General features: G+C 45.7%; 1 protein-coding gene across 2 annotated transcripts in view; it reads right to left on the bottom strand.

Moving 5' to 3' along the window:
* The window catches only part of IGSF5 (immunoglobulin superfamily member 5), a 70,975-nt gene extending 57,068 nt beyond the window's left edge, over positions 1–13,907 (bottom strand). Inside the window, exons 1-2 of one of the 2 annotated variants that reach the window (XM_019528960.1) lie at positions 13,548–13,907; positions 10,315–10,393 (exon numbers count right to left, since the gene is read on the bottom strand). In XM_019528960.1, the coding sequence (XP_019384505.1) occupies positions 10,315–10,372 (58 nt within the window). In that variant the 5' untranslated portion in view covers positions 10,373–10,393; positions 13,548–13,907. The remainder of the gene's footprint in view (positions 1–10,314; positions 10,394–13,547) is intronic. The other variant, XM_019528961.1, reaches the window with a different exon arrangement.
* Positions 13,908–27,734: the final 13,827 nt, after the last annotated feature.

Genomic DNA, 27,734 nt, shown 5'->3' with positions numbered 1-27,734 from the left:
GGTGTCTTTACACATGTTCTGGGGGTGGGTGGAGGGGTCCTCTAAAGAGGCTTCAGGAGCCCTTTAATTAAAGCATCCACAGAATTTCAGGTACTCATTATCCCACACTTCAAAATGGCATCAGATGTTCTTTAACTAAAATTTGTTTGATGAGCTTTATTTAAAATGCCCCCACCACCATTTTGAAGTCCAGGGATGCTAAATATATGAGACACCAAGGCTGCTGGAGCATGTTAATTAGCACACCCGGCAGCACATTGGAGCAGGCATTCCATACATCTGCAGGCACCCTTAAAGCCCAATTTCTGCAAACACTCATGAGATTTCAATTTTTTTCAATTCTGTCAAAAGTTTGAAATGTTTCTTATTCCAATGGTAAGACTATTCAGGACAAAAAAAAAAAAGGACTGATATAAATGATGACAGAAATCTTTAAAACCCAGTTTAAGTTTATTTAAACTCAACACTTAATTGTTTTTCTTATAAATTCTCTGAAATTGTATTTTGTACACTATCAGTTTGGGAGAATATGCTATTTTTTTCAAACAAAACAGAAAAGGCATTTAAACCCTGTATAATTATGAGGTAATTCCCAGAATCTCTATAATTCAGACAAAGATCAATTCTTCATTTTAAGCAAGTTATTCAGAAGATATTCTGATACTAACAGACTATGTAAGGCCACTTTCTCTATGACTTTTCTACTGTACCAGGAAGGGGAAATAGAGGGCACAATATCTGAATTTTGATTAGGGACCCAAGCACCAACTGACCAGTAATAAAAACACACCCTATTCTTAACCTGAGAATTATTTACTTTCCGTCTGCGATATGGCAACATAATATTATCAATTGAAAAAAGTACATTATATATTTTTTCTGCCAGTTCTCCCATAGGAAGACAGTAGAAGGAGTTATAGGAATAAAAGATTCTGTACAAATAGGTTTGGTTTTATGAGCACAAGGCTGAAAGGATTTCCTGGGTCATCAAACCTATCCCCCTGCTATTGCTGACAACCGCATCATACAATCTCTTTCAAAAAATGTTATCAAGCTCCAACTTAAAGGTATCTCGATTATTTGCTCCCAGTACTCTTATTAGAAGGCTGATTCAGAATCCCTCTGCTCTGATTTTTAAAACCTTTTAATTACCAATCTAAATTTATTCATGTCCAATATATACCTATTTGTTCTTGTGTCCTGAAGCATACATAACATTTTCCTCTAGGAGTTTGGCCTCTGACATATTTATAGAACAGTCATATCTTCTTTGAGAATATGACTATTCTGATGGGGTACATAACTTCCTGTTGTATGATAATCTGCATTTATTCATGTTCACAGGAAGTGCCATAGAGGTTACCTTTGCAAGTTTCCATTGTATTATTTTCCTCTGCACAGTAATCTCCTAAATATATCTAAGCTAAGAACTTTCAGTCAAAATTAAAATTTATTTCTATTCCTAATTCTCAAATCAGATAACACACCACAGATCACCTTTCAGCAAACAGTGCATTTCTCCTGATAGCAGCTACCCTTGTTACACATTGTTATTGTACCTGTTGATCTGTAATACTGTAAAACACTCAGCCGAGGGACAGAAGTTACACATAAACTGGTTTAAAGGATCAGAAACTGGTTTAAACCTGTAAAGGCACTTGTCCATGTGATGCCATTACCATGTACACATGATGAAAATGTCACTTTGTGTCACACTGTAAACATGCAAGACTTTGGGGGTTTTAAATGAGCTTGCATCACTGCAAACTAAACTACATCCCGATGTAGTTTAGTTTGCAATGATGCGTTGCAGCTATTAGTCAGTTTGCCCCCTCAGCTGTGGGAGAAGTGGGCAGGTTCCTTGAGCAAGGTGCCTGCTGAAGGCAGAAGTGGCGAGAGGCCTGAACATTTTTTTCTTTTTTCAGCAGAGAATTACCCACCTCTCCCATGGCCAGGGGGCAAGCTGCTGGCAGGCTGAGCAGCCCCTGAGCTGTGAGAGGACCCAGTCCTTCTCTCTGTGGTGGCACGGCCCCTGGGGGCTCCCCAGGGAAGCTGCTAACGGGCCAGGTGCTGCCCCAGAACTGGGTTGGAGAAGAGTTGGATTGGGCCAGGTGCTGCCTCTATGCTGGGGCAGCACGCAGCCCACTAGCAGTGCAGCCAGGCAGCCCTGGGGGGCAATGCCACCACAAAGGGAAGGACTGGGGGCCTCCACAGCTCAGGGGCCACTTGGCCCACTGGCAGCTTGCCCTCAGCCACAGGCAGGCTCTGTCCAAAAAAAAGGGATTGGGACAGAAAAATAAAACCCCTACATTTCAATTAAGAACCCACTGTTTCAATTTAGGGGGCATAGAATGCAACCCTAAGGACTAAACCTCTATCACATGTACAAGCACCCTAAGAGAACAGAAGGTCAGGGCACATAAACCAGTTTCAAAATGGCCAAAACCAGCTTGAGATAAGTTTGATACTACATTCAACCAAGTTTAACTGATTGAGATCAAACTGGTTTATGGAACTTCCGTCCCAGACCCCTTCCTGATTTAAGTTAAATCAGAGTCCTGCAGCATCCCAGCATGCTTTGCAGTCCTGGGCTTAGCTATGCTGTCTGCTCCAGGGGCAGGGCTAGCCCTGCCCATCTGTTAAATAGCTAGCCCAGCATGGCCCCCTAAAGTGAAGGGGGCAGAGAGGAGGTTTATTCCCCCCTCCCTCCTTCCCTTTCCACTCCTGGGGATCTCATTCAGGTCTGCCTGGCAGAAGCATAGCAGCCCTGGGTGCATGGCCAGCCCAGCAGCAGCCTGAATTGAAAGGGGAGATGGAGCAGGGTTTAATTCCCCCCGCACTTCCCCTGTCTCACTGGCATGGACCCTAGCCGGGGTCTGCCAAGCAAAGACGCAGCAGCCCTGTCAAGCATTTTGCCCCACTCACTGCTCAAGTGGCAGGGCACATGGCCAGCCCTGACATCAACCTGAAATGAGTTGGGGTTCACTTCATGCTGCTGCTGGGGCTGGCCACAGCCCCCACTGCTCAAGCAGCAAGATGGGTTGGTTGGAAATGTCTGGCGGGGCTGCTTCCCACTTTCCCCTCCAGGCATACCCTGACTGAGGACCATGCAGACCAGCGTAGGTATTTAAACCCCTCCCCAGTCATACTCAGCCTGCTAGGGTCTGGCCATGCACCCCCCTCAATGCCCCCCTGGTGTCTGGCCTGAGCCACTGCAGGTATGTGGCTGCATTTCTAGAATCAGAAGTGAATGTCTGTTCACTTGCTTGCCTGCTTAATCTACACGAGTTAAACCAACCTGCAAAGATTGAATTGATTCAGACTTGGGCTTTTTCAATGTACTTAGCCTCAGACATTCCAGATCTTTAGCCCCCCTGCCCCAAATGAACATTTTAAAACTTATTTGGACCATTCTGAATGTCTAAACTAAGGCTGAAAGTGAAATATATATACAAAAGTTATGGATCATTAGATGCCAGTTTGTGATAGTATTTAGGGTTATATAAAATCCCTGCCTCTGGCACAGATACCAGTTTAGCAGTCCTGATTTTTTATTTATTGTCCACAAATTTGTGAGCTAGCTCAAATAACATATTTTTATACTCTTTCAGATCCTAAACTAATCAGCATTCTTTGCAAACTGAATTTTTCTTTCATAATATTTGTCATAAATGAAGTTCCCCAGACATCTTTAATTGTGGTGCCTACAGATTCCCCAAAGTATCTTTGGTCTCTTCTGTTCTCTTCTCATGGAACATTTTAGTTTACAAGGATGTAGGTCTTCTTTAATAAATGTCTTCAGTGTTATGGTACTAGTGAGCATTTTGTGGCTTGTGGTGTGTGAGTGTAAAGCTACAGCAGATGTGCTTGTAGACCCTGTATAAAATTCTAGCCTCTTCATGAAATCACTCTGTCCCTTCATTTTAGAATAACAGAATCAGGCTAGTAAATCTTTAAGTTGCATGAAACATATCACTAAATGTTTACCAAAGGATGAAACTGTCCAAAGTTCAAAACAAGAACTTTCACTTACATCTAAGTTTGTTGTTCTGTTCCTGAAATCCAGCCATCTAATCTTTTAATTACTATCTAATGATTTTATGACTTTGCATTCTTTACTCTCTCATACAAATGTACTATAATGGATATTATGACGTTCTTGCACAAATACAAAGTATTTCTTATGTACAAAAACTCAGTGCCAAAGGTCAGCTTTCTAAGTTGTATGGTGTGCACAGCCACACAGGTGCACTCATGCCATGCTGTCAGGCACACCTGTGCACGCTGCCCAGCTTGGAGGGAATGCTGCCAAGGGTACATGATGGCCACAGTGATGGGAAATATTTTGCTAGGCTAGGTACAGACTTTCAAAAAGCTGGAGTCTGAATTGATTCAACCTTTGCAAGGTAGTCTAAACTACCTAGGTTGAACAGGATTGTAACAGGACAAACTTTTTCTCTGGACTGAGGAACTGTGAGCACATACTTGCAGTTGCTCATACCAGGCACCAGGGGCACTAGAGCCAGCCCTCGGCTGCAGGAAAGTGCATTGGGAGCATGTGGCCAGTCCAGGCTGAACTGGCTGGAGAGGGGTCTAATTCCCCCCTCCCTGTGCCACTGGCAGGGACCCAAGCCATGTCTGCCGGGTGCTCCCCACTCACTGCTGCAACAGTGGGGCACCATATCCCCTGAAGCAAAGAGGGGCAGGGAGGAGGGTTAGTCGCTCTTCTACCCCACTGACAGCTCGGTCTGCCAACTGTTGCCACCATACTTGTTCCCTGTGGCGGAATAACAAGGACCTTTGATGGGGGCAGAAGCCCCTGTCATAATGTTGGGGAGTGAGAGCCCATTCCCAGCAGGTGTGGTGCAGGGCTGGAAGAGCTGCGTGCAGCAGCACCAGCATCCAGAGAGGGCCAGAGACCTCCCAACCTCCTGCTTCGCAGTGCCACTGTGCTTCGCAGCAGTTTCCCTCAACCTCAGGGCAGCCCCTGCCAGGATGGGGCTCGTGCTTGGGGAAACAAGGATGGGGCCTGCTGCCCCCGGCACAATCATTCCCCCCTCACTGCTCCAGTGGCCAGGCAGGTCCAGACATGACCTGCAAGGCCTCTGGTGGGGAGAAGAGGGTAGGGTTACTCCCCACTCTGCCCCTGGGGCACCGCAACTGAGTCTGCCTGGCCCAGCCACAGCCACCACTCAGTCTGTGCTTGGGGGAATATGCCCCCTCCTGCTGGGAGGCGGCTGGCCCCAAGCACAGACCAAGTGGTGGCTGCAAAGCAAGCAGTGGGCAGACTCGGTCTGTGCTCAGAGCCTAATATACTATAATGGATATTATGATATTCTTGCACAAATACAAAGTATTTCTTCTGTACAAAAATTCAGTGCCAAGGGCCAGCATTCCCTCTAAGCTGTGTGGCATGTGCCAGCAGGAGGGGGCTTATTCTGCTGGATGCTGCCCCAAGCAGAAACCAAGCAGTAGCTGCAGCCGGGTGGGCAAACCCAGTTGTGGTGCCCTAGGAGCAGAGCAGGGAGTAACCCCACTTGCTGCCCCCCACTCCCTCAGAGGCCCTGCAGGAAGCGGCTGGCCTGCCCCCACCCAGCCACTGGAGCAGTGAGTGGGGAGTAACTATGATGGGGGCATTTCCCCAAGCACAATCCCCTTCCTGGCAGGGAGCCGTGCTCCAGCTAAGGGAAGCTGCTGAGGAACACTGCAGTACTGGGGGAGTTAGGAGGGCTCTGGGTCTATCCAGACACTGATACTGCCACACACAGCACACTGCAAATCTGCCCAGCCCCATAGCACAGTGACCTCACCAGGAAGAGGCTGGCACTCCCTGACATTATGCCAGGGGCTGCTGCCCCCAAAGGCCCTGCCCTCTCCTGCATCAGTGGCGGGGTGGGGGCAAGGCCAGACAGGCAGGAACAAGTTTATTTCCCCTCCCTCTGGCATCTGGCGGAGGTGACAGCAGGGGGCTTATTCCCCCATAGCAAGTGAGTGCAGTGGCAAGCAGATCCAGTTGCCAGTGCAGGTAGAGGGAAGACTAACCTTCCTTTTTGCCCTGCACTGCCTCAGGAGCCTTGGTGCCCTGCTGCTGCAGCAGGAAGGGGGGAGCACCTGGCAGACCTGGCTCAGGTCCCTGCCAGTAACACAGGGAGGGGGGAATTAAATCCCTCTCTGGCTAGACCCCTGCCTCTCCCTGCCCCTGCTCTGGCTGGGAAGCAGAGGGGTGGGACCAGCCTGGCTTGGCTGGAGCAGAGAGCCTAGCTCAGAGAATATGCCAGGATGCTGGAGGAGTCTGGTTTAACTTAAACCAGGAAGCGGTCTGGGACAGACATTATATAAACCAGTTTGACCTTAATTAGTTACATCTTATACTACATTCAACAAGTTTATCTCAAACCAGTTTCAACCATTTTGAAACTGGTTCATGGGTACTGAATGTCTGTTCTGTTACAGGTTTAAACCAGTTTCTGATCACTTAAACTGGTTTATGTATAATGTTTGTCCCCAGCCCTACAGAACAACCCCTCAACACTGGTGTTTTCCCTTCCTGATCTGCTCCTTCTCTTGCCAGAGAGTTTTGGAAGTGGATTGTGAAAAAGGTACACATTTATCCCTCTACCCTCTCCTCACCTAACTATGTATCTCCCATTTTGTAAATGACAAAATAAGATGTATTCCAATGAAGGATAGGATCGGATAAAATATGATTATCTTGCTGTCCTCACTTTCTTTTTGTAAGCCTATGATATATTTTTTAGAAGTCTTCCAATCCCATTTTTATTTCCTGTATCTATTGCTCACCTTCCCTGCTTTTTATCTTTTACTTCAATTTCTGTGTCTAGTCTCTGCCCGACTTCCTTTGTTTTCAGTTTAGTTTTCTTTACTTTCCTTTACAAGTTTTCTTTCTTTTTTTCACTTTCTATTTTTTCCCTTTGTACATCCATCTTCCACATATAAATCTTCCTCTCTCCTTCACTCTCCCTCTCTTTGCACCCAATCACCATGACTACGAGTTGGGAAATGACATTTGATGAATTTTGTTTTGATTTGTTTTTAACATCATGTTTCTTCAAAACATTTCAGGTTTATGTCAGGAAAACAAAGAACTATTGGGATTTTTTAACCACAGTGTATTAAGTGTTGGTTATAAAAACCTGTAAAAACATAGCTTTATTATAAAAAAGATCTTTAAAAACTGAAAAACATCTGGAAATGAAAAGTTTTCATATATTTTTCATTTTGTCAAAAATGTTGTAATAGTCTTATCCACCACTTGCCCTGCTTTCCCACATATCCCCATGCAGTCTCTCACCCCTACACTCACAGTCTCTCTCTTCTACCCTATTCTCACACTTGGTTTTTTATTCCTTTTCTCAGTCATCCTACCCTTGCTTTAGCTGATGGCATCTCCAATAAACTCCCTCATCTGTCCCACCTGTAGTCTTCAGCCCTGTATAGCTGACAAATATATATGAAATACAGAAATGATGCTTGTTTAGAACTTCTGATAATGTGTATTATGACTGCCCAAAAGCCTCTTGCTCCAAAATAAAAACACACCCAGGTTAGCATGGGTGCTGCAAAGGCAGAAAAAAAGACATAGGACAAATGGTGAGAGAGCCTACTACGCAAGTAAACTATTGAAAAAAAATAGAAGTTGCTGGGATGTTGTCCAAAGTCAGACTACCATTTCAACTGGCTTATTTGGATAACTTAAACACCAGTTTTCCATGAAGTCTCTGGTTCAATACCAGTTGATGTCATTGAAATCTATTTTTCTAAGGTAGCTGGGTCAGTTCCTATTTGTTGGACTGAAAATATCCATAGCTGAAAAAAACCCTACATACCCCAACTCAGACCTCCAAACAACTGTCCTGTTCTGAGCAACTGGACACCTCAGCCCCACTTAAGCTCTTCTACTGTGATCTAAAACAGAGGTGGGGCAATGCTTGAGCCCTACCTCAGAGGCCCAGTCTGGTAAGTATGCTCCAGGCCCACGTAACATACAATGACAACACAGCAGTCAACACAACAGCACAGCAGCCACCATCAGTCAAAAACATAGTTGTATACCTACTGTTTACCTGATAGTTGAGTGGTTAAAGCACACACCCAAGAAATGGGAGAACTGGATTCTATATTTGCCTCACTCTGATGGGTTTTAAAACTGTACCTCCTACTTTCCAAGAATGCTCCTTTCCCATTAAATATAATCCTGCTAGAGCTGAGCCACTGGGCAAACAAGAATACAAGTGTCATGGGGTCACAAGCATAACAAGCAAGTGGGAACATGACTTTATAGGCCAGCAATTCAGAGTGCTCAGCTGGAAGAGTAAGACCTTGGTTCTGGACCTTGCTCCTTTCAATAATGTATGCATTTTATATTGGAGAATCATCAGACAAAAAATAGAAATAACCGCAAGAAGCAGGGACCAGAACTCCCAGAGGAGTGCCCTATAAGAATACAAAGTCATGCTCCATCTCCTACTCCCTGAATCTTATAGTCTTGGCTATGGAGTTGCATAAAAGATCAGCCTTTGCACTGCCCTCTTCCTTTCAACTTACTCCTCAGTATGAAGAGCCAGACGGGCAGAGAGAACTGGCAAGGCAATGCTACTTACCCCAGACTGAGGCCAGGACAGGAAAAGAAAGTTGCAGGGTCACCCATTTTCTCTGAACAGGAAGGTATGTTTGAAACAGTATCCTCTACACCTTCCCCTTAGATGAAACCAATGGGGAGATAGATAAACCTAATGGCTAGGGACATAAGTTACACATAAACCAGTTTAAGTGATCAGAAACTGATTTAAACCTGTAACAAAACAGAAACTTGGTACACATAAACCAGTTTCAGAATGGCTGAAACTGGTTTAAGATAAGCCTGGTTAAATATAGTATCAGACTTAACTGATTTGGGTCAAACCAGTTTATGATACTTCTGTCCCAGACCCCTTCCTGGTTCAAGTTAAATCACAGTCCCCCAGCATCTCAGCATGTTTTCCAGCCCTGAGCTGGGCTATGATGTCTGCTCCAGAGAGCAGGGCTGGCCTCAAGTTCTGCTCCCTAGCTGAAGTAGTGACAGCAGGCTAACAAGGGAAGGGGGGAAGACAAGCCCAGCTGGGGAAGCAGCTCAGTCTAGGGGGGGAAGGGAGGGCTGGGCTGTCCTCAGGCAGCTTAAACACCCCTTCCCCCACTCAAACTTACTGCTGGCTGCAACTGTAGACTACAAATCCCAAAGGTATCTGGAAGCAGGAAGAGGCAGTGATCACTGATAAGCAACTCTGCAGAGTCCTGCCACTGTAATTCTGACCCCACAGACCTTGGGGGCAGCAGGAAGTAGAAGTGAACACACAGCCAGAGAGCCTGCTCTCGCATCACCCTAGCTTCTGGCCTGAGCGATTGCAGGCAAGTGGCTGCATTTCCTGAATCAAAGGTAAATGTCTGCTCTCTTCTGTTTCAATTTAATCTCTGTATCTTAGACTAACCTGCAAAAACTGAATCAATGCAGCCTTGGGCTTTTTGACTGTCTTTACCTAGCCATAGACAAAAGAGATTGAGATAGCTAGGAGTTAACCAGCTTGGACAATTCTCTGACCAGCACCCAGTATTCCTCCACTTACTGGAAAAAATGCCAGGAACCTCAGGAATATCCCAGACAATTATAACATCTCCTGCTGCTTTCCACTGAGATTTTCTTTCATGATGTGTTATTTCACCAAGTGGCAAAAAGGGAGGAGGAGGGGAGTTCCAAGCTCAGGGAAGGGAATAGGAAAGGATAGTTTCTTCTTTTAAAGGAGGGATGTTATAGTCCCCTCATCTCTTCTTACCCTAATTGGTACTAACCCCTTAATGGTACAAAATAATGATGTATTGTCAGGCTTGAAATATAAACTAAGCCATTCCCAGAACTTTTAAAAAGTTGAGAAATCTAAAGAGGTCTGTAGGAGTCATTATCAATGCTTTAAAATGATTCTATAAAAACAGTGTCAAGCTAACAGCCAGCATAGCTGGTAAAGGAGTTGGACAAGCAGGGACACAGCCTGCAAAGGAAATCTGGAGCATAGACCCCTCCCCATTGGCCACATCTGTTAGCAGCAGGGGGGGGGGGGGGAGGGACAGCTGTATTAACCCACAGCACTGCTGTTGCTACGCACACTGCCATTTACTCACAACTGCATCTGGATCTGGGCAGCAAGTTGTCCTGCAGTCCAGATCTGGCACTGGGGGGTGGGGGTGAGGAAGTGAGGTGAGGTGAGTTTGAACTATACACTGTATCCATTATGAGAAATTTCTTGGATTATAGGAGTGTCCTACCTGTTAGTGAAACAAGGAGAGTGAAAGAGACCAGAATGAATTTCTGCAGGCTATCCATTGAAGCATTTTTTCCTCAGCCCTAGGATAAAAAAGGCATCCAGCAGTCATTGTATAGTTAAAAAGGATCTGCATGACTTGAATTGCTAAGGAAAACAGTAACGTGTTGCTACTAGTTTTACAAGACACTGCAGTATAAGAAACTGTCCCTGGATGTTCTGTGCTACATACATGTTGAGATTCAATGTGCCAGGAAAGGCCTTTCAGCATTACAAAAATAATCATGCGTGGGTGGGAAGAATAATTCCTAGTTGTCTGCAATTATATGCGTTCTCAGAGTACATCTTCCATGCTGCCGGTAGCCTGCTGGCAGACTAAAGGACTCTGTGTTCAATCACTTATTGTCATTTAAAATAATTGCACTGAGCCTGACTAATTCTTTCCAATGCAGAGGAGAAAACTGCATCACTCCATAGAAATGCAGTGTGGGATGACACTTCCCACATAAGGCAACTACCTAACCTTATCTCTGCCCACACAGGGATGCCAAGAGGGGCTGGGAACACATCAGAGTACTTTCTTTCGCTTTTCAAAAAACAATGTTGTTTTCTTTCTAAGCACAAAATCATAACTCTTATTCAGCCCATTCAAGAACATTTGCAGAATTGTGTGAGGTGTTACTGATCCTGAAATTAACAGCTACTGAAAGACATGCCACACAGGCTGCCTCTTCAGGTGGCTACATGTATGATCCAAATTAAAGAGGATGTGCTAAAATAACTTCTCTATATTTTATTCAAGTCCATAAAGTCAACTACATCTAAAGCCCCTAAATAAAGTACCATATTATTGGCATTTGAAGGAGGCAAAGTAAAGGTCATATGGGACCTTTGTCTGAGAAGCATCACCCAACATCTGCATTCCAGTTTCCTAACATTGTTGGTTTGTTTGTATTGTGCAATTTGTATAAGGACTATTGGGGAATTAAGCCTTATATTCAAGGAAGAATTAAGAACAGAGAACACTTCTGTGGCCACAACATTTCCCTGTTAGCAGTGTTTTACATTTGCATAGATGTTATTTTGGGGCACCAAAGCCCTGAATATGGAAGGTGTACAAATGCCTAGCAAGCAGTGAACATTTTGGTTTTCCCACAGCAACTATGTCCTTTATTTTTCATAGAAAAAGTAGAAGTACAGTAAAATTAAATGAATAAAACTGGCATGGCTATTTTGTTCCTCTTGAAGAAGTAGAGTACTTCACTGATTTACATTAAGGACCTGCCTTTAAAGGTTTTGTATTAAATGCCAAAAAAACAATTTTCTGATCACGCAAGTGTGGAAATAGCACATGTCTTCTGGGGATTAATTCATAGCATCTAAAAGGCTCAGACCCCTTAAAGGAATGTACGGAATGTGGCACCTTTCCCCACACTAAATATTTGTGCTGCAGTTTAGTGTTTCAGGAAAGTACGAACCCTGAAACCAGGCCCTTCCATGTTAAACAAGAAAACAAACACAGAGACCTTCTCTGTTACTATAATTGTACCGTAAAAACTACATCAATCATTTTTTTTAACAATTCAAAATCTTCAACAAGAGCTTTGGGTTGTGAGGTTGGGAGGGAATAGTGTTTTGAAAGCATTCCATCTCACATTAGTGCATGCTTGCTCTCTTATTTTGGGTAGTAAAAAGTCTGTTTTATACAGCTGAAAAGGAGATGTTCCAGTTTAGAATACAATGGAATTGCTCCAGGTTTGATTCTGGCCTTGCAAATTCTGACTATTTTACATGCAATGGTCTTTAGCATTAATAGATGTAATATGGGTAAATCCTCAGACAGCAAATCTATATCTTTCACTTTCATAGGGACTTAGGAGCATAAAAACATAAGACAATCATGCCATATATATTTCCATTAATTTATTTGTGCCCAGAGCTAAGTGATTTTTTTTTAATTGATAGTAATAAATTTACCAAAAAATGCAGTTTGGGGAAATGATAATTTTGGTTTGCGGGGGGCGGGGAGGGGAGAATGAACCTTTTCATTTCAAAACTGTTCCCATAAAACAGTTGGAAGGGTGGAACTGACTATATTGTAATGCATGGAGATAAAAAAAAAAATGATTAAATGATTCCAAATCTAAACCATTTCAAATCTGGATGAACAGTACGTTTCAGATTGACCCAAAATGATTTTTTTTTTAATGTTCAGCTATGGTGTTTCAATATTCTCATAGCTATATGGGCAACTCATATGAATAAAATATTTCATAGTTTTTAAAAGAATAAATTTAGCACTAAATTTGTGGGCATTGTTGATGCTAGGACTGTTTCTCCACATGTTAAATTCAAAGGAAAAGGCTAGGGATATCCTCGCTCTGGTAGTCTGCATTTGTATATAAATTAAATCCAGCCTGATTCTCAGTTACCATGCAGTTATTAACATCACTGCAAATGCTTCCATTGCAGTTTTGTGGCATGTACATCCAGTTTGCACTCCTTGTCTACTGAGGTAAATGTCCAGAACAATGGAGGATCAAGGCTAAACGAATATTAATTAGGAATGAATATTAAACTTGAAGGCAATTTTTAAAGTTCTGTGTCAGCAACTGGCTGTAAGGTAATATTAGCTTATGGGATATCAGGATCTTCCTTGTTGCTCCATGAATGAAGAATGAATACGAGTAATGCAAAAATCACAGAGGGAGCGCTAGGGCTTCAGTCCTGTGCTGACCCCAGATGTGAAATGACCCTTGAACATTTATAGAACCCTACTCTATAGACACTGGGGCTCGGTGTGTTCTGTTCTATAGAGGTTCTTCTGTACACTAATCAGCATAGTTTCCAAGTGTTTCCCAGGACACTTAAAGTGACTAGTATTGACAGACACTGACACACTCAAGCATTTCTTTTAACAGGCTCAGAGCCTAAGTTAAAGCTGAAAAGTGAATGATAGATTAATATACCATCATACTTTCCAGGTCCCATATGTGACTGTTCATAGTGTGTGTGTGTGTGTGTGTGTCTGTGTGTACACATATATTTAAAGCTATAGGTGGTAATACACCTGGAAAACCAAAACCCTTCCTCAGATGCCATTTCGAGCATGAGGAAGTATGTTTTGAACCTAGTTTAGCTTGATTCCTATTATTTGATTTGATTTCCTTTGAAAAATCCATTACAAAATCAGTAATCCACATTAAAACAGTAAAAAGAGACTGAATCTTTTCTTACCTTTTTATTTGAAGATCACCTTGTAAAAGACTTAGATATGTTCCCAGGTTTTCTCACGCAAACAATCTTTTTTTCTGTGGCAAATAACTTTTTACCCACAGCTTCAGTTAATTCTCAAAAGTGTTAGCTTCTTGTTATGATTTGACTGGAAGATCTTAAAAGTATTTGTATGTAATTTTTGCTTGCTGGGTTTTTCAGGCCTGTGCCTTGCAGTGACACTGTATTTTGTGATAAGATAAGGCCCTATTCCAAAACCAACGTGCAGAGGCCTTCATTAATAATTAACAAAAAGAATGAAGTAATCACGTATGGTGTAGAGAGAAGTAGTTCGCCATTTTAATCTGCAATCAGGCAGGAAGCAGAATAGAGATGCACCTTATAAACCAATAAGAGATGTATAAGCTTTTGTGAGCAAGTGTTTACTTCGTCATGTGCTATGATAAGACATGTGCAGAGCAGGTCTACGAATATGAATGAATAAGCCCAAGCCTATTGTTTAGTTAGACAAACAAACTTCACATAAATCTGACGTGAGAAGTTAGGCTGGTGATGACGCTGATTGCCATAACTAAACATTGCTCAGTTACTTTGCCTGGTGTTGAAATTTCAAATCAGTTCAATGTGAAGACTAGCACTCAGTGTAATTATTTTATGACACTGAAAATATTATATTTTAATAGCTAAATTCTTCCCTTTACCACAGTGCTATAAATCCAGGATCAGCCTATTGTTTTGTGGAGGTTTACTTGATTTACATTGAACTAACAGAATAGAAATTGGTATTATTTAAAGAGCTAGTCAGGAAATATCATTTAAAACCTCCTTCCTCCCCCTGCAGGATTATGCAGCTTTCAAAATCCAGAAATTTTAAAAAACAATTTTTGCTGAAATCTTCATTGTGTGTCAAGAAATATTCTCTAAAATATTTAGTTTCAGGTTGGGGTCACCCAAATCAAAATATTATATTTTGGTTTGTTTGAATCAGATGAAACCATTTCAAGTCAATCTGCTTCTAATCTGTGTTCACCTGCACTGCCACAGTTCCTCCTGGCAGTTGTAGCTGGGATGCCTAGTGGCTCCATTCTCCCCTGTGGGCTGCACTTGCATCCTGATTTCTGATCTGGTTGAACTCAGGTGGTGCATGATGAGAGTCACATATTCAGTGCATCAAAGAGCAGGTCAGGTTCAGGTCACTACAGGAATGTAGGCCTTTCTTAGTTGAACAGAGTAACATCTAACACAGGGGTGGGCAATTAATTGAGTCCACAGACCACATAGGTAATTTTGCTGAGCTGTTGTGTGCCCCTCCCCACCCACGCAACAACTTACCAAAACTACCTATGTGGGGTGGTGGGTGGGAAGCAATGGTCAGGCATAGGCGGAGTGGGTAAGGCTGGGATCATGGAGCAGAGTCATGAGACGGTGACAGCACAGAGCCAGGGCCCAGGGCAGAGCACCAATCCGCTGCTCACACACCCCTGCGACAGGCACCGGTTCCATGGACAGGGGCGTGCAGGGAGTAGATCATGGCTCTGTCCCAGCCCTGGCCCCGACCCCATGCTGTCACCATCCAAGGTCCCAGCCCCAGCCCTTCACACACCTGCCTGCCTGCCCATGGTCCTATCCTGTCTGCCTGCCCATTTGTGTCCCAGCTGTTCTCCATGGACAGTGTGGGGCCAGAGCTGTGGCAGAGCCACGATCTGCTCCCTGCATTCCCCTGCCCATGGAGCTGGCTCCTGTCACAGAGGTGTGTGGACAGTGGATCACAACTCTGCCCCAGGCACCAGCCCCAGTCCCACACTGTTACCACCCCAAAATCCTGGGGTCTCCCTACCCCCAGTCACCTGTCTCACTCCTGGACACTGCTCACTGCTTACCCATGGTCCCACCCCAGCTGTCTGGCCTGTGCAGTCCTGCCCCTCAGTGGTAGGTGTGGGTGGATGGGCCAAGGTGCCCACACAGAGGGGCTGAGTCCAGCAGCGGTAGCCAGAAGGAATCACTGCCACCAGAGCTGCCAGGAAATTGAGTCCAGCTGCCATGCCACCCCATCCCCACTGTGTGCCCAGAGGTGGTGGGACCAGCCACAGCTCGAGCTGCCTGGGTCAGGCAGGACTAAGGGACCCACTGTGGGCCAGACAAAATCCCCTCAGTGAGCCAGATCCATCCCATAAGCCATCTTTTGCTCATCCCTGATCTAACACAAAGAGAAATCCTGTTTTACCTTTATGTGCCATGAAAGCTCAATTGTTGGCACTCGTACAAAATTTAGATTCCATTTGTACTTGCATAACTAAGCCAGTCCTTTCAGAACATGTTAAGCCTTCTAAACTTGGCCTGTCTGGGCTCTGGAGTAGAAGAGAATCATGTAGAACAAGTCCCAAACGTTTAGTCACAGAAAAAACACAACTAGCAAGTATTTACCATTAGAGGGGGAAAGCCTTCCTACCTTTTATCCCAATAACCTTATGGTTAGGACATTTGCTCAAAAAGCGGGAGACGCACGTTCTAAGCCCCTCACCCAAAGAAAGTGTGAAGATGCATCTCCCACTTTCTGGCAATTTTCTCTAACCCTAAGTTGGACACTACCCAGACCCTTCTCTTTCTGAAGCTGACAAGCCAGGAGCATCAATGTTACAACCAGAACATGGGCAGTCAGGGATTGACCCAAGAGGATCACAACCCAGGTGATCAGGTGAATAGACAAGATCAAGAAGTAAGTGTCACTACCCAAGAGAATCTGAGGCAGGTAGTTTTACAAAACTTGAGACATGAGTAATCATCAAACTAAAGCCCCGAGCCCCGCGGGAGCCAGCTTTCAGAACACAGGGGTTTAAACTGCAGCCTGGAGCAAAAGGAGAAGAAGCCAGCAAGTCAGCCTAGAAGAAAAGAGTCTGGACCAAAATTTGAAACTAAAAGTCAGCAGGCAAGAACTAGGAACCAACAAGATGAGAGCAAGAACAGGAATAGAGTGATAGAGCCAGGAAGCCGGGGAATTAGGAAAATGCGGGCAGGAACCAGGAAACCAAGGACCAGGCCACAGCAGTCTGGAGCTAGACAGAAACACTTGTCCTATACAGTAACTTGCTGGGCAATGAAAGAGCTGATGCTTGAGGCATCCATGCCCATTGCAGGCAGCTGGCAGACAGGCCCATTCAGGTAACCAGGGCCAGCTGAGGGCAAATTAGCTATCCTGCTGCCCTGACTCCTAACAAGGAGAGCAAGATATTTGGGACCAGGAGGGAAAAACAAGCCAGAAGGAGGGTGAATCAGGATGGAAACAGATATCATTCATTGCCTTTATGCCACCATAAAAATTTCTGTAGCAGCACAAAGACCAAGCAAACCAATGTCCATGACCCTTGTTGTGCCACATGCCCAAAATGTGTGGGCATGACAAAGGTGCCATTAATCTGTGCTGCTATTTAGCAGCAGTCTCCTGTTTGTGGGTAGCCCTGAGCTGCTTGCCCTTCCTAACTGCCTCAGGCAGGGGCTTCAGGGGCTTGAGGGACTCCCCTTAAGCCCTGGGAGTACTTGCTCAGCTTTTGCTTACCAGGAGGCAACCTGGGGAATCTTATGGCACATCTCTGTAAGTGAGGAAATTTGAGGTTTGCCCACTTACAGATATGGCCCTGGGATCTCCGGGGTGCAGGTCTGTAAGGAGGAAAGCTGGGCAGGCAGTTGCAGAGCTTGTTGAGCCCAATCCTGTGCAGGAATTCCTGGCATACACAGGATCCCTCAAGTCCTGGAAAAACACATCATCCATCATCCCATAGTATCAATGGGCAGGACAGCAGGCAAAGCGTGTTTCGCATAATAAAGTGGATCAGCTGTGCTGGGACATATCCCAGCACAGTTGATCTGCATCATTTGGCAATTTCTGTTTCTGGCCACAGTGATATGGACACTGCTTTGGAAAAGAGAGGGCTATGTCCCCTGCCCACCAGTAAGGCAGGAAAAATTTCATTTCATAAAAAGGATTATTAAATGCAAGGCACAGAAAAGCCATATGGAGAGAAGGGGCAAAACCAAGGGCCTCTTCCCATCTAGAACAGTATCCAAACCACCCTCATTCTGGCCATGGATATTTTGCCTCCCTGGATGCCCAGTGGTCCAGTTTCAAAATGTGAGCTAGAGAAGATTCTCATCAGTGCTTCTCTCCTAGCCTGGTGGTTGGAGCACTTTGCTAGGAAGTTGGATCTGTAGATTCAAAAACCACCATCTGGGTAAGCAGGGGCTAGAATTGGCTGTCAGCTCCGTGGTAAGTGTACAGATTCAGTTAATCTTTGGTTTCTCCTCAGCCTGAAGAATCGTGCACGTGCCCAAAAGCTTGCAACAAAAGACCTTTTTTTGCTACTATTTAGTTGGTCTAATAAAAGATATCACCTCTGATCCAAGAGCTTGGTGTATCTCTTTTTTCCCAGACCAACATGGCTATAAAATTGATCCCTGAAACATGGAAGATATCATATTTGAGCCATTTGGAAATATAAAATTTGTTGCTAAACAAGAAAGAAGGATTTTTGGCCTCTCTAGCTGCCTCTAGCATTGAACACCTCCAGGGATGAAGACAACCTAATCTGCACATCACAGAGCAACATTCTCACAAAAGGACTCTCAAACCCAGAGGAATACACTTTCAGCTTCTATCTCCCCTGTGAAAAAAGGAAGTTTATTTTCTACCTAAAAGGACTTCTACAATCTTTGATTTCTCTTCAGCCTGAAGAAGGGTGCGTGTGCTCAAAAGCATGCAACAAAAAATCTTGACTAACTCATTTGCAAAACACTTCTAATGAGAGAAAACACAGTAGAGGAAACAAGTACTTACTACTCTTAATACTAGTTCATTAGCTTGCTCAGAATAATAATGAAAGGAGCCGTGCACAGAAATATCAGGGACAGTGCATTTCTTTGTTCATATTAAAGATACATCATGAATATGTACAGAATTTTAGTTGCATTGTGATTTGCACTACAAGCAAGATAAAAACCCTTCAATTTCCCACAAAGATTTGGTTTGGAAATGGCAATTTAATTGAGGGAAGCATTAAAAATGTCTTTGTTCAATAGTGCCACATTTGAAAATATATTTGTCTCCAGCAGGAGATATGAGACAATATGGAAAACATTAAAGGGCATAACATGAGAGATAAGCAAACTAAGAGTTTTAAAGGCTATCTCTGCCATGAAGGTAGCAAAGAACTACATTCTAGGCATGTTTACACATGCATATTAATGTGACACAATAAACTCCAGCACTTATCACACCAGAGTTTATTACTCCTGGGTGCCATGTCCAGTCTCCCTTTGAAGAGAGGGAGCCATCCAGGGTAGATGGCTGTACCACCACTGGAGGGAGTTTATTCCACATTCTGGACACCCTGACTGTGAAGGAGTTTTTCCTAGAATTGAGCCTGAAGTGGCCTTCCAGGAGTTTGTATCTATTGCTCCTGGTGTTCCCCAGGGGTGCTCTGGTGAACACCTGTTCACCAAATTCTTAATGTACTCCCCCAATGTAGCAGTAAGCTGCTACCAAGTCCCCCCTCAGCCTCCTCGTATGGCATGTCTTGCAAGTCCCTGATCATATGGGTGGCTCTTCTCTGGACCCTCTCAAGTTTTTCCATGTCCTTGTTGAAGCACCCAGAACTGGATGCAGCACTCCAGCTACGGTCTCAACACTGCAGAGTACAGTGGGAGTATCACTTCTTTAGTTTTGCATGAGATGCAATGGTTAATGCATGCCAGCGTGTTGTTTGCCCTGCTGGCTGCAGCATTGTATTGTCGATTCATGTTTATGCGATGGTTGATCACTACCCCTAGGTCCCTTTTGGATGTGGTGCAAGTCGAATTGTCACCATCAAACCTGTAGGTATGTTGGGGATTGTCTGCCCCCAGATGGAGCACCTTACGCTTCTGAGTATTGAATTTCATCTGGTTCCAGTCCACCCAACTCTCCAGCCTGTCCAGGTCCACCTATATCTGCAAACTATCTTCTGGCATGGCCACACTCCCCCATAACTTGGTGTCATCCACAAATTTGGCCAGCAAGCTTTTCACCCCCACTTCCCAATCATTGATAAAGATGTTGAAAAGCACTGGTTCAAGCACAGACCCTTGAGGGACACCGCTGGCCACTTCTTACCAGGACAACACAAATCCATTCATGAGACCTGTCTGGGTCCTACCATGCAGCCAGTTTTCCACCCATTAAACTGTTGAGTAGTTAAACCCACAATATTCCAATTTTTCCACAAGTATATCATGGAATACTAGATTAGAAGCCTTTTGAAGGTCTAGGTATATAATGTTGACCTTCTCTCCCATGTCCAGGTGGCAAAAGACCTGTTCATAGAAGCAGATGAGATTGGTAAGATAAGACCTACCTGTGACAATGCCATGACATGCACTGCTGCACATGAAAAAACCCTGCAGGAGGATAGTATTTGTATTTACAAGTACTAACTTGTTGAGGAGTTTATTAATTTCCTGCAGACTAATAGGACCACATGTGTAGACACCAAGACATTTATTGCAGAGCTAATTAGGCAACTGCAGTACACATTTCATATAGATGTGCCCTCTCAGACAAGGACATATATACTAGGTTAATGAAGAGTCTTAAAAACCTAGAAGCTCTTATCATTCTCAGTGGACTGCTATTTGGCCCAAGAAAAAGAGGGAGAAGGCAGGACAGTATAGTGAAGATAAGCCAGGGAATGGTACTGCTTAGAAAACTTTGGGATACATAACTCAGTGCAGGATTTGTGGATACTGGACTTTTCTCTAGGAGTGGCCTTTACTTGAATAAGTGAAGAGATAGTCTTGGAACCATCTGATACAACTGATAAGAACTTTAAAATAGGAGCTCAGGAGAAAAGACTGAGAGAACTCTGAAAATTTTCACGCTGAGAATAAACCGACAAGAAAGGGAGTCCAAATAATAAAAATGTAGTCCAGGAGGAAAGGGCACCCAGGACTGGAAGGGTTATAGAGGATAACATCATCACTTTTAGTGGCAGAAAGATAGTCATGCACATTCCAACTGGAAAACTTGAGTAAGTAGACACAGAAATAACTTGACCAGTTATTCACAAAGGAGTCTGGTGAATAAAATGGAGAAACTGAAACTCTTGTTGTGTGACACTAAATCAGATCTTATAGGGAAAATGAACACATAGTGGTATAGTAACCATGACTAGAATACAGATATAAAGAGGAACAAACTCTTAAGAAGTGATAGAAATAAAAATAAAGGCATTGGGTAGCACTGTGCATTAATGAAGTGGTAGGTTTTGGGGAAATAAGATGTTATAGAAACAACAAAATCCATTTTGGTGAGGCTCACATTTGAGAGGAATAATAAAAATGAGCATAGAGGCCACATCCACATGAGCAGGGGTATCTATTTGCAGCACCACAAATAGTAGTGGCACTAATTTGTGCTACTACTTTGTGCAGCAGTGCACACCCCTATTCATGTGGTTTGCAGTGGAACACATTGTCCTGCTGCTCCATGTACTGGTGGGCAAGGTGGAGCTGGCTGGGAACAGGGTGCCTTAGTGCAGGACTAGCCAGCAGGCAGCCCCCATGCTAAGACACCCTGTGCCCTAGCCAGCCTGGGAACAATACAGGGAGATGAGGGCTGCATGCTCCCCCATGCTGTGAAGACCCTGCACACTGGGGTGCAGCATGCCTCAGACGGGGGAGCAGGCAGACCTAGACTGGCTGCTCTCCTGTCTCTGCATGCCTCAGCCTGGGGGCTCAAAGCCCTTACATTGCTGCAAAGCCCCCACACTGAGGCATGTGGAGCCCCCATCCCAAGGCACACTGCTCTCCTGGCAGCTGGGGAGTGGGAGGCAGTCAGGAAGCTGGGGAGCAGCTCTGAGCTGCCTGTTCCCCCATCTCCTCATTTATCCCAGCACACAGCATTTTGGCATGCTTTGTGCTGCTTTTTGCTACTGGAAAATCCCAGTAACACATTTTACACCAGCACTGCTCATTAGTAGCACCACATATGGTTTAATGTGCAACACGTGCAGTTTATGGCGCCACTAAGAGGAATGCAAGAACAAAATAAGAATGGCTAAAGGCTTACCTGAGCTTGACCTTGTGAGGAATAGTCAAAATAGCAAGAAACCCTCTTCAGTCAGTTATAAAACATAACATGGGTTTATAAATGGATGACTGTGTCAAAGTAATTTAATATCGTTCTGTGATAAGGGATTTCTTAACTAAGAAATAAGACCTCTTAGCCAGCAGGGGTGGTAGGGTGGGGAGGGTGTTTATACTAAGGTATAGCTTGGGCGGGGCAGTACAGATCAGAGATTATCCTACCCTGGTGATGTAACTTTGACTTGCATAATGAGTGCTTAAAATTAGTTCCAGGTGTTAATGGGCAGAAAATCCAGATCTTAAGAGCTTCAGGAGCTGCCCAAAATTATTGTGCAACAAGGCCCTGTGAATTCACTTTAAAAAATGTTTTAGCTATGTTCCAAAAAAACCTAGCCCCACACTGTCAAGTTTTACAATGCTCTGGCTATCATCCAGTTTCTTCTGGGAAAGGGCTTTATAGCTATTAGCATACTGTAGACTGCTGGGACAATGTAAGTATTCTTATATACAACTTCTTCCTAAAGGTTTCATCCTTCAAAGCCCTCTTGCACTTTCATTTATACATTGTTTCTTCAAAGGGATCAAGTAGTGAGAAAATGTTACAGACACAGGATAGCTCAGAGGTCAAGCTCAGAGGCAAAATATGGCCTGTGTGCCGGATTTGGCCCGCGAGGCCATTCTATCCAGCCTGCAGGGCCCCTAAAATATATAGAAAATTAATATTTATCTGCCTTTGGTTCCTATCAAAAATGACAGGAGCCAAGGAAAGTAGAACTGAGGGGAAGTCCAGCAGGTGCCCACAACAGCAGGGTCCGCCCAACCCTGCCTCTCCAGCTAGAATCCCCAGCGGGGGCTTCTGGCCTGGGAGCACGTGGCTGCCCCACACTGGAACCACAGGTAAGGGGGAAGTGGGGGAAAAGGCAGGGGAGGACCCCAGACAGGGAAAGAGCCCAGGGAAAAGTGGCCTGGGGAAAAGCTGAGCGGGGGGGAGCAGCCCTCCCCCACACTGTGGATGGTGCCCTGCACTGCAGCCACTCACAGCCCACATAGGGCTGCCTGTGCCTGCTCTGGACAGCCCCACACGGGCTGTGAGTGGCTGCAGCAGGGAACACTAGCCACGGGGTGGGCAAGAGGCCACCTTCCCCCCACCAGCACTCAGCACCACCTTGTAACCTGGCCCCACTGCCAGCCTGGGACCTGCGCCGGCTCCAGCCTCACCCATCAGGGCTGTGCATGGTGACAGCAGCTGCGGCCCCACCACTTGCCATGCCGGGCAGTGTTTGACACTGCTGCTGAGTGCACAAACTCCAGGCAGGCAGCAGCAGCCAATGCTGCCCGGCACGGCAAGTGGGGAGGCCACAGCTGTTGCTGCCAATGGGAAATCCCAGAGCTGGCACGGGGCCCAGGCTGGCAGCAGGGGTGGGTTACAAGCAGAGAAAAATGGCCCCTTGTTCTCCCCATAGCTGGCACCCCATGCTGCAGCCACTTGCAGCCCATGTGGGGCTACCTGTGCCTGTTCCAGACAGCCCTGTGTGGGCTGCGAGGACCTGCAACAGGGAGCACTGGCCATCGGGGGGGCGAGGGGCCACTTTTCCACATGCTTAGCACCAGCTTCTTCCCTGCCAGTGAGCAGGGGGTCAAGGCTGTGTGCTGCCCCCTGCTTGTACCGCGGGGCTGGGGGGCACTGGGAGTGAGCAGGTGCGGGAGCCAGAGGGAGCACAGGGCCTGCACCAGTGTCCTGGGGCCAGTGCCGGCAGGGCCCAGAGCAAGGTGGCAGAAGTGCGGGGTCCTGGCCAGTAGGAGCTCTATAGAGCTGGGCCAACTCTCCCTTCTGCCTGCTGGTGCAGTCCAGCCCAGCTCCACAGACCCCTGCCAGGCTGTGTCCCACTTTGGGCCCCACCAGTGCTGGCCCTGGGACATTGGTCCCAAGATGGTGACCAGGGGGCGGGACACCTGTCAAGGGGCAGGGCTACCCACGTGGCCCTGGACAGCCTGCCAAAACTGGGTAAGTGGCCCTCCACCCGAAATAATTGCCTGCCCTTGAGATAGCTGGTCTGTGGGTTATAAAATTGCTCTCTGACTGCTGAGAGCTCTATTTCCAAGACTGCTGTTTCTGAAAGGTGCAAGAAAACTGGAAATTGTTCTATGGGAATTAGTTAATGTTTGATAAATGGCTTAAGAACACATTGAAGTGATCAGAGAGCATGTCATCACTGCATGATCAGACAGCATGTCAGAAAACCCTTGTGCTTTCTGCAGCTCCCAGAAGCACAGTCTCATGACTGATGCCTTATTGCTCCACTGGTGTGTTCTATTAGCTCTTGGTAGAGATGGAAAGTGCCTTTGCTTTAAAGCCCATGTTTGAAAAGCACTGTTTCATAGTTTCATAGTAGTTTGGGGTCAGAAGGGACCTGAACAGATCATCTAGTCTGACCCCCCACCATTAGCAGGAGCACACGCTGGGATCACATGACCCCAGACAGGTGTTCATCCAAACTCTTTTTGAATTTACCCAAGGTAGGAGCCAGGACCACTTACCTAGGAAGTTGGTTCCAGATCCCAGCCATCCTAACAGTGAAATAGTGTCTCCTAATCTCTAACCTGAACCTATTCTCCAGCAACTTCTGGCCATTTTTCCTTGTCACCCCAGGTGCTGCCGGGGGGAATAGGATCAGGGGTAAACTGCTGATTTCCCCTAACGAGTTTGTAGGCAGCCACCAGATCCCCCCTCAGCCTCCATTTGCTGAGGCTGAACAGGTTCAGGTCCCTCAGCCTCTCCTCATAGGGCCTGCCCTGTTGCCCTACAGCCAAGCGGGTGGCCCTCCTCTGAACCCTCTCAAGGCAGGCCACATCCTTCTTAAAGTGCGGTGCCCAGAACTGGATGCAGTACTCCAATTGTGGCCTGACCAATGTCGCGGAGAGGGGGAGTATCACCTCTCTGAATTGGCTTGAGATACATCTTTGGATGCACAACAAGGTGCAGTTGGCTTTGCTGGCTGCGGTCTGGCATTGGCGGCTCACGTTCATCTTGGAGTCAATAATGACTCCAAGATCCCTTTCCACCTCTGTGCTCACAAAGGGGGAGATTGTATGTATGTTGTGGATTCCTTCTCCCTAGGTGCAGCACCTTGCATTTATCTACATTGAACCCCATCCTGTTACCATCTGCCCACTTCTGTAATCTGCCTAAATCTAATTGCAGCCTCTCTCTCCCTTCGAGCGTACCTACCTCTCCCCACATCTTGGCATCATTAGCAAACTTGGACAACGTGTTTTCCACCCCCTCGTGCAAGTTGCTGATGAAGATGTTGAACAGTGTAAGTCCCAGGGCCGAGCCCTGGGGGGCCCCACTATTCACATCCCCCCAGGTCAAGTACGGCCCACCCACCACCACTCTCTGGGTGCGCCCCATCAGCCAATTTTTGATTCATCCAACTTTGTAGGTATCAATGCCACAGTCGCTCAATTTATTAATGAAAATGGGGTGAGAGACAGTGTCAAAGGTCTTCTTAAAGTCCAGAAAGACTACATCCACAGTGATGCCATCATCCAGGGATTTAGTTACCTGGTCATAAAAGGCCATCAGGTTGGTCTGGCAGGACCTGCCTTTGATGAACCCATGTCAATTTCCCCTGGGCATGATCTCCCCTGCTGGCCCCTCATAGCTGTGATCCTTGATAATTTTTTCAAGGATTTTCCCCAAGACCAATGTGAGGTTTATGGGCCTATAGTTTCCTGGGTCCTCCTTTCTCCCTTTCTTATAAATGGGGACCACATTAGCTAGTTTCTAATCTCTGGGCACCTGGCCTGTGGACCATGATCACTCATTCAGCTGGGCCAAGGACACAGCAAGAACGCTGTGTTTTTGGCCAAGTTTGATCAGTCTGGCAAAGTATGATATCATTAAAAGAAGAAGAACGTTTTGGCTAAGGGCAGAAAGAAGTACCTGTAATCTAAAATATAGCCCACAGATCAGATCCAGCTCACTGACTGATTGTGTCCAGCCCATAGGCTGGCAGCCACAAACTCATGGAATTCAACCCATGGGCAGCTGGTGGCTCCAGCTGTGGCTGGTTGGCATGGGGATTGGAGTGTGCTGCAGCTGTGGGTGAGGTAGGGATCAGGGTGCGCTACAGCTCCAGGTATCATGATTGGGCATCATGGAGATCATAATGAGAATGACAATGAGAGACAGAGGGAGAGAGACAGACAGACAGAGAAGTGTGGCCCTCGAGAGGACACCAAAACTCATTAATTGTCCACCCCTAACTTAGGGAGGTTTGGTGAGAGGTTGCAGGGTCATTGGGTGAGGAGACACTGATCCAGTTCAGGGGTGGGGGATGCTGATCTAACCTGCAACAGCTCACCAAACCTCCCTAAATCCAGCCCAATTAATTACCTACCCCGCTATAATCTATACTGGATCTAATGGGGGGGGGGGGTTGGATTTGGTGAACGTGTACCTAGATTTTCTTGATATCACTTCAAAAAACATCTTTTCATTGCTTGTGGAAAAAATCCATCTGAGATGTAGGCACATTAGATAGGTTAGGGCTTTGACCAAAGCTTTCATAGGCTTTGGCTATTCCGAGCACTTTCCAAACCCAGCAGAGAATTTCATTAGTAAGCAAGTGCTGTGTCACATTATCTCTTTTTTTATCAGAGCACAACCATAAGTGGCAAAGTGCAGTTACACTGCTTCTCTTCCTATAGCAGAAGAAAGTTGCATTACCGATGAGCACAAGGAATGCATCCTGTGGTGATAGATGTTGTAGTTTGTAGATGCTCCCTTACTTAGACTACAGAGGTTGGGAATTGAAGAAGGTCCCTCATTTAAGCTAGTTAGAGACAGACAATGGGATCTGCAGAGGTTACCCACTGCTCCACAATAAACGTGTTTAGTTCTCCTTATTGGCTGCAGGTTTAGAGAACCCGGAGAACACTACACCTCGCACTACTGCCTAATATTTCATTTCACTCCTTCTTAATTTTGTCTAACTACCTTATTGAAGCTTTACTAACAAGAGCACATGTAAAAGCTGGAGGTCCCTTATACACAGGAGTCAAAAATTTAATTTAAACCTGCTGTTCCAGTGATGACAACCCAATTAAACAGAAAGAGAATATTGCTGCTTAGAAGGTTTACAACATGAAGGTGTATAATACACTATATAGCTATTTTATGATATTCTATGCCTTCAAGCTATATACTGATGTTTTAAGTATTTGGAGGCCTTTGGTTTCTACGGATTATTCATGACAACAAAGCAGGAAGCTATTGTCTTCACATTCAGAGCCTTGTGATCCTTCCAAGGCCACAAATTAAACAGTGCCAGGCTGTTCAACCTAATCAAACACAAAGAATGATGTATGTCTTTAGCAGCTAATGCCTAGATAGAGTCTGGTGGAATCTTCATAATGAAAAAAGTTTGTTTTGTTGTTCCTGCCCCACCCCACCCCCAGTTTGTGACATCTGAAGCAGTAACAAGTTTACTTACAAAACCTGTCTGTTTAAAATCTTCAATGACTGGACTTCTGTGACTGTCAGCAGAACCAGGTGTGGTGGCGAGACACTGCCACCAGCTCCCGAAAAGGAGAGGGGCAACCTCATGGGCCTCAAACCCCGGGAACAGACCCCCAGTGGGGATAACTTACCGGAGCAGAAGCCGAAACCGCAGCCACAGCCGTGTTTAATTAGCTGTTTCCTGCCTGGGGAACAGCTGGGCCAATCGCGGTGGCCGTACTGGCCGCCAAGGGAAAGTTGAAAAGCCCTACCGGAGCCAGGGAGAGAGAGTGCTGGCTTGCAGCACATTAGGCACGCTGAGGCTCTGGCATGGGAGAGGAGTGGCGCAGCCTGCACAGCTCCTGCAGGCAACGCAGGCCAAACCTTGGAGTCCCCTGCAGGAGGCAGAGCAGGGGATGTCCTCCAGCTCCCCGCCAAAGACAACCGGTGGGAAGCATGGAAGCTCCCTGTAGGGAGCAGGGCAAAGGAGGCAGTTGAGGCCCCTGGAGAAGGCAGCTCCACAGCCCTCTCCTCCTCCAGGGAGTACTTCTTCTGAAGGAAGAGAGAGAGAAAAA

The sequence above is a fragment of the Crocodylus porosus genome, unplaced genomic scaffold, assembly GCF_001723895.1.
Source record: "Crocodylus porosus isolate Cpor-Errol unplaced genomic scaffold, CroPor_comp1, whole genome shotgun sequence".
NCBI classification, from domain to species: domain Eukaryota; kingdom Metazoa; phylum Chordata; order Crocodylia; family Crocodylidae; genus Crocodylus; species Crocodylus porosus.
Note: the sequence above shows the minus strand (reverse complement) of the source record. Positions and strands in the feature narration are given on the sequence as shown.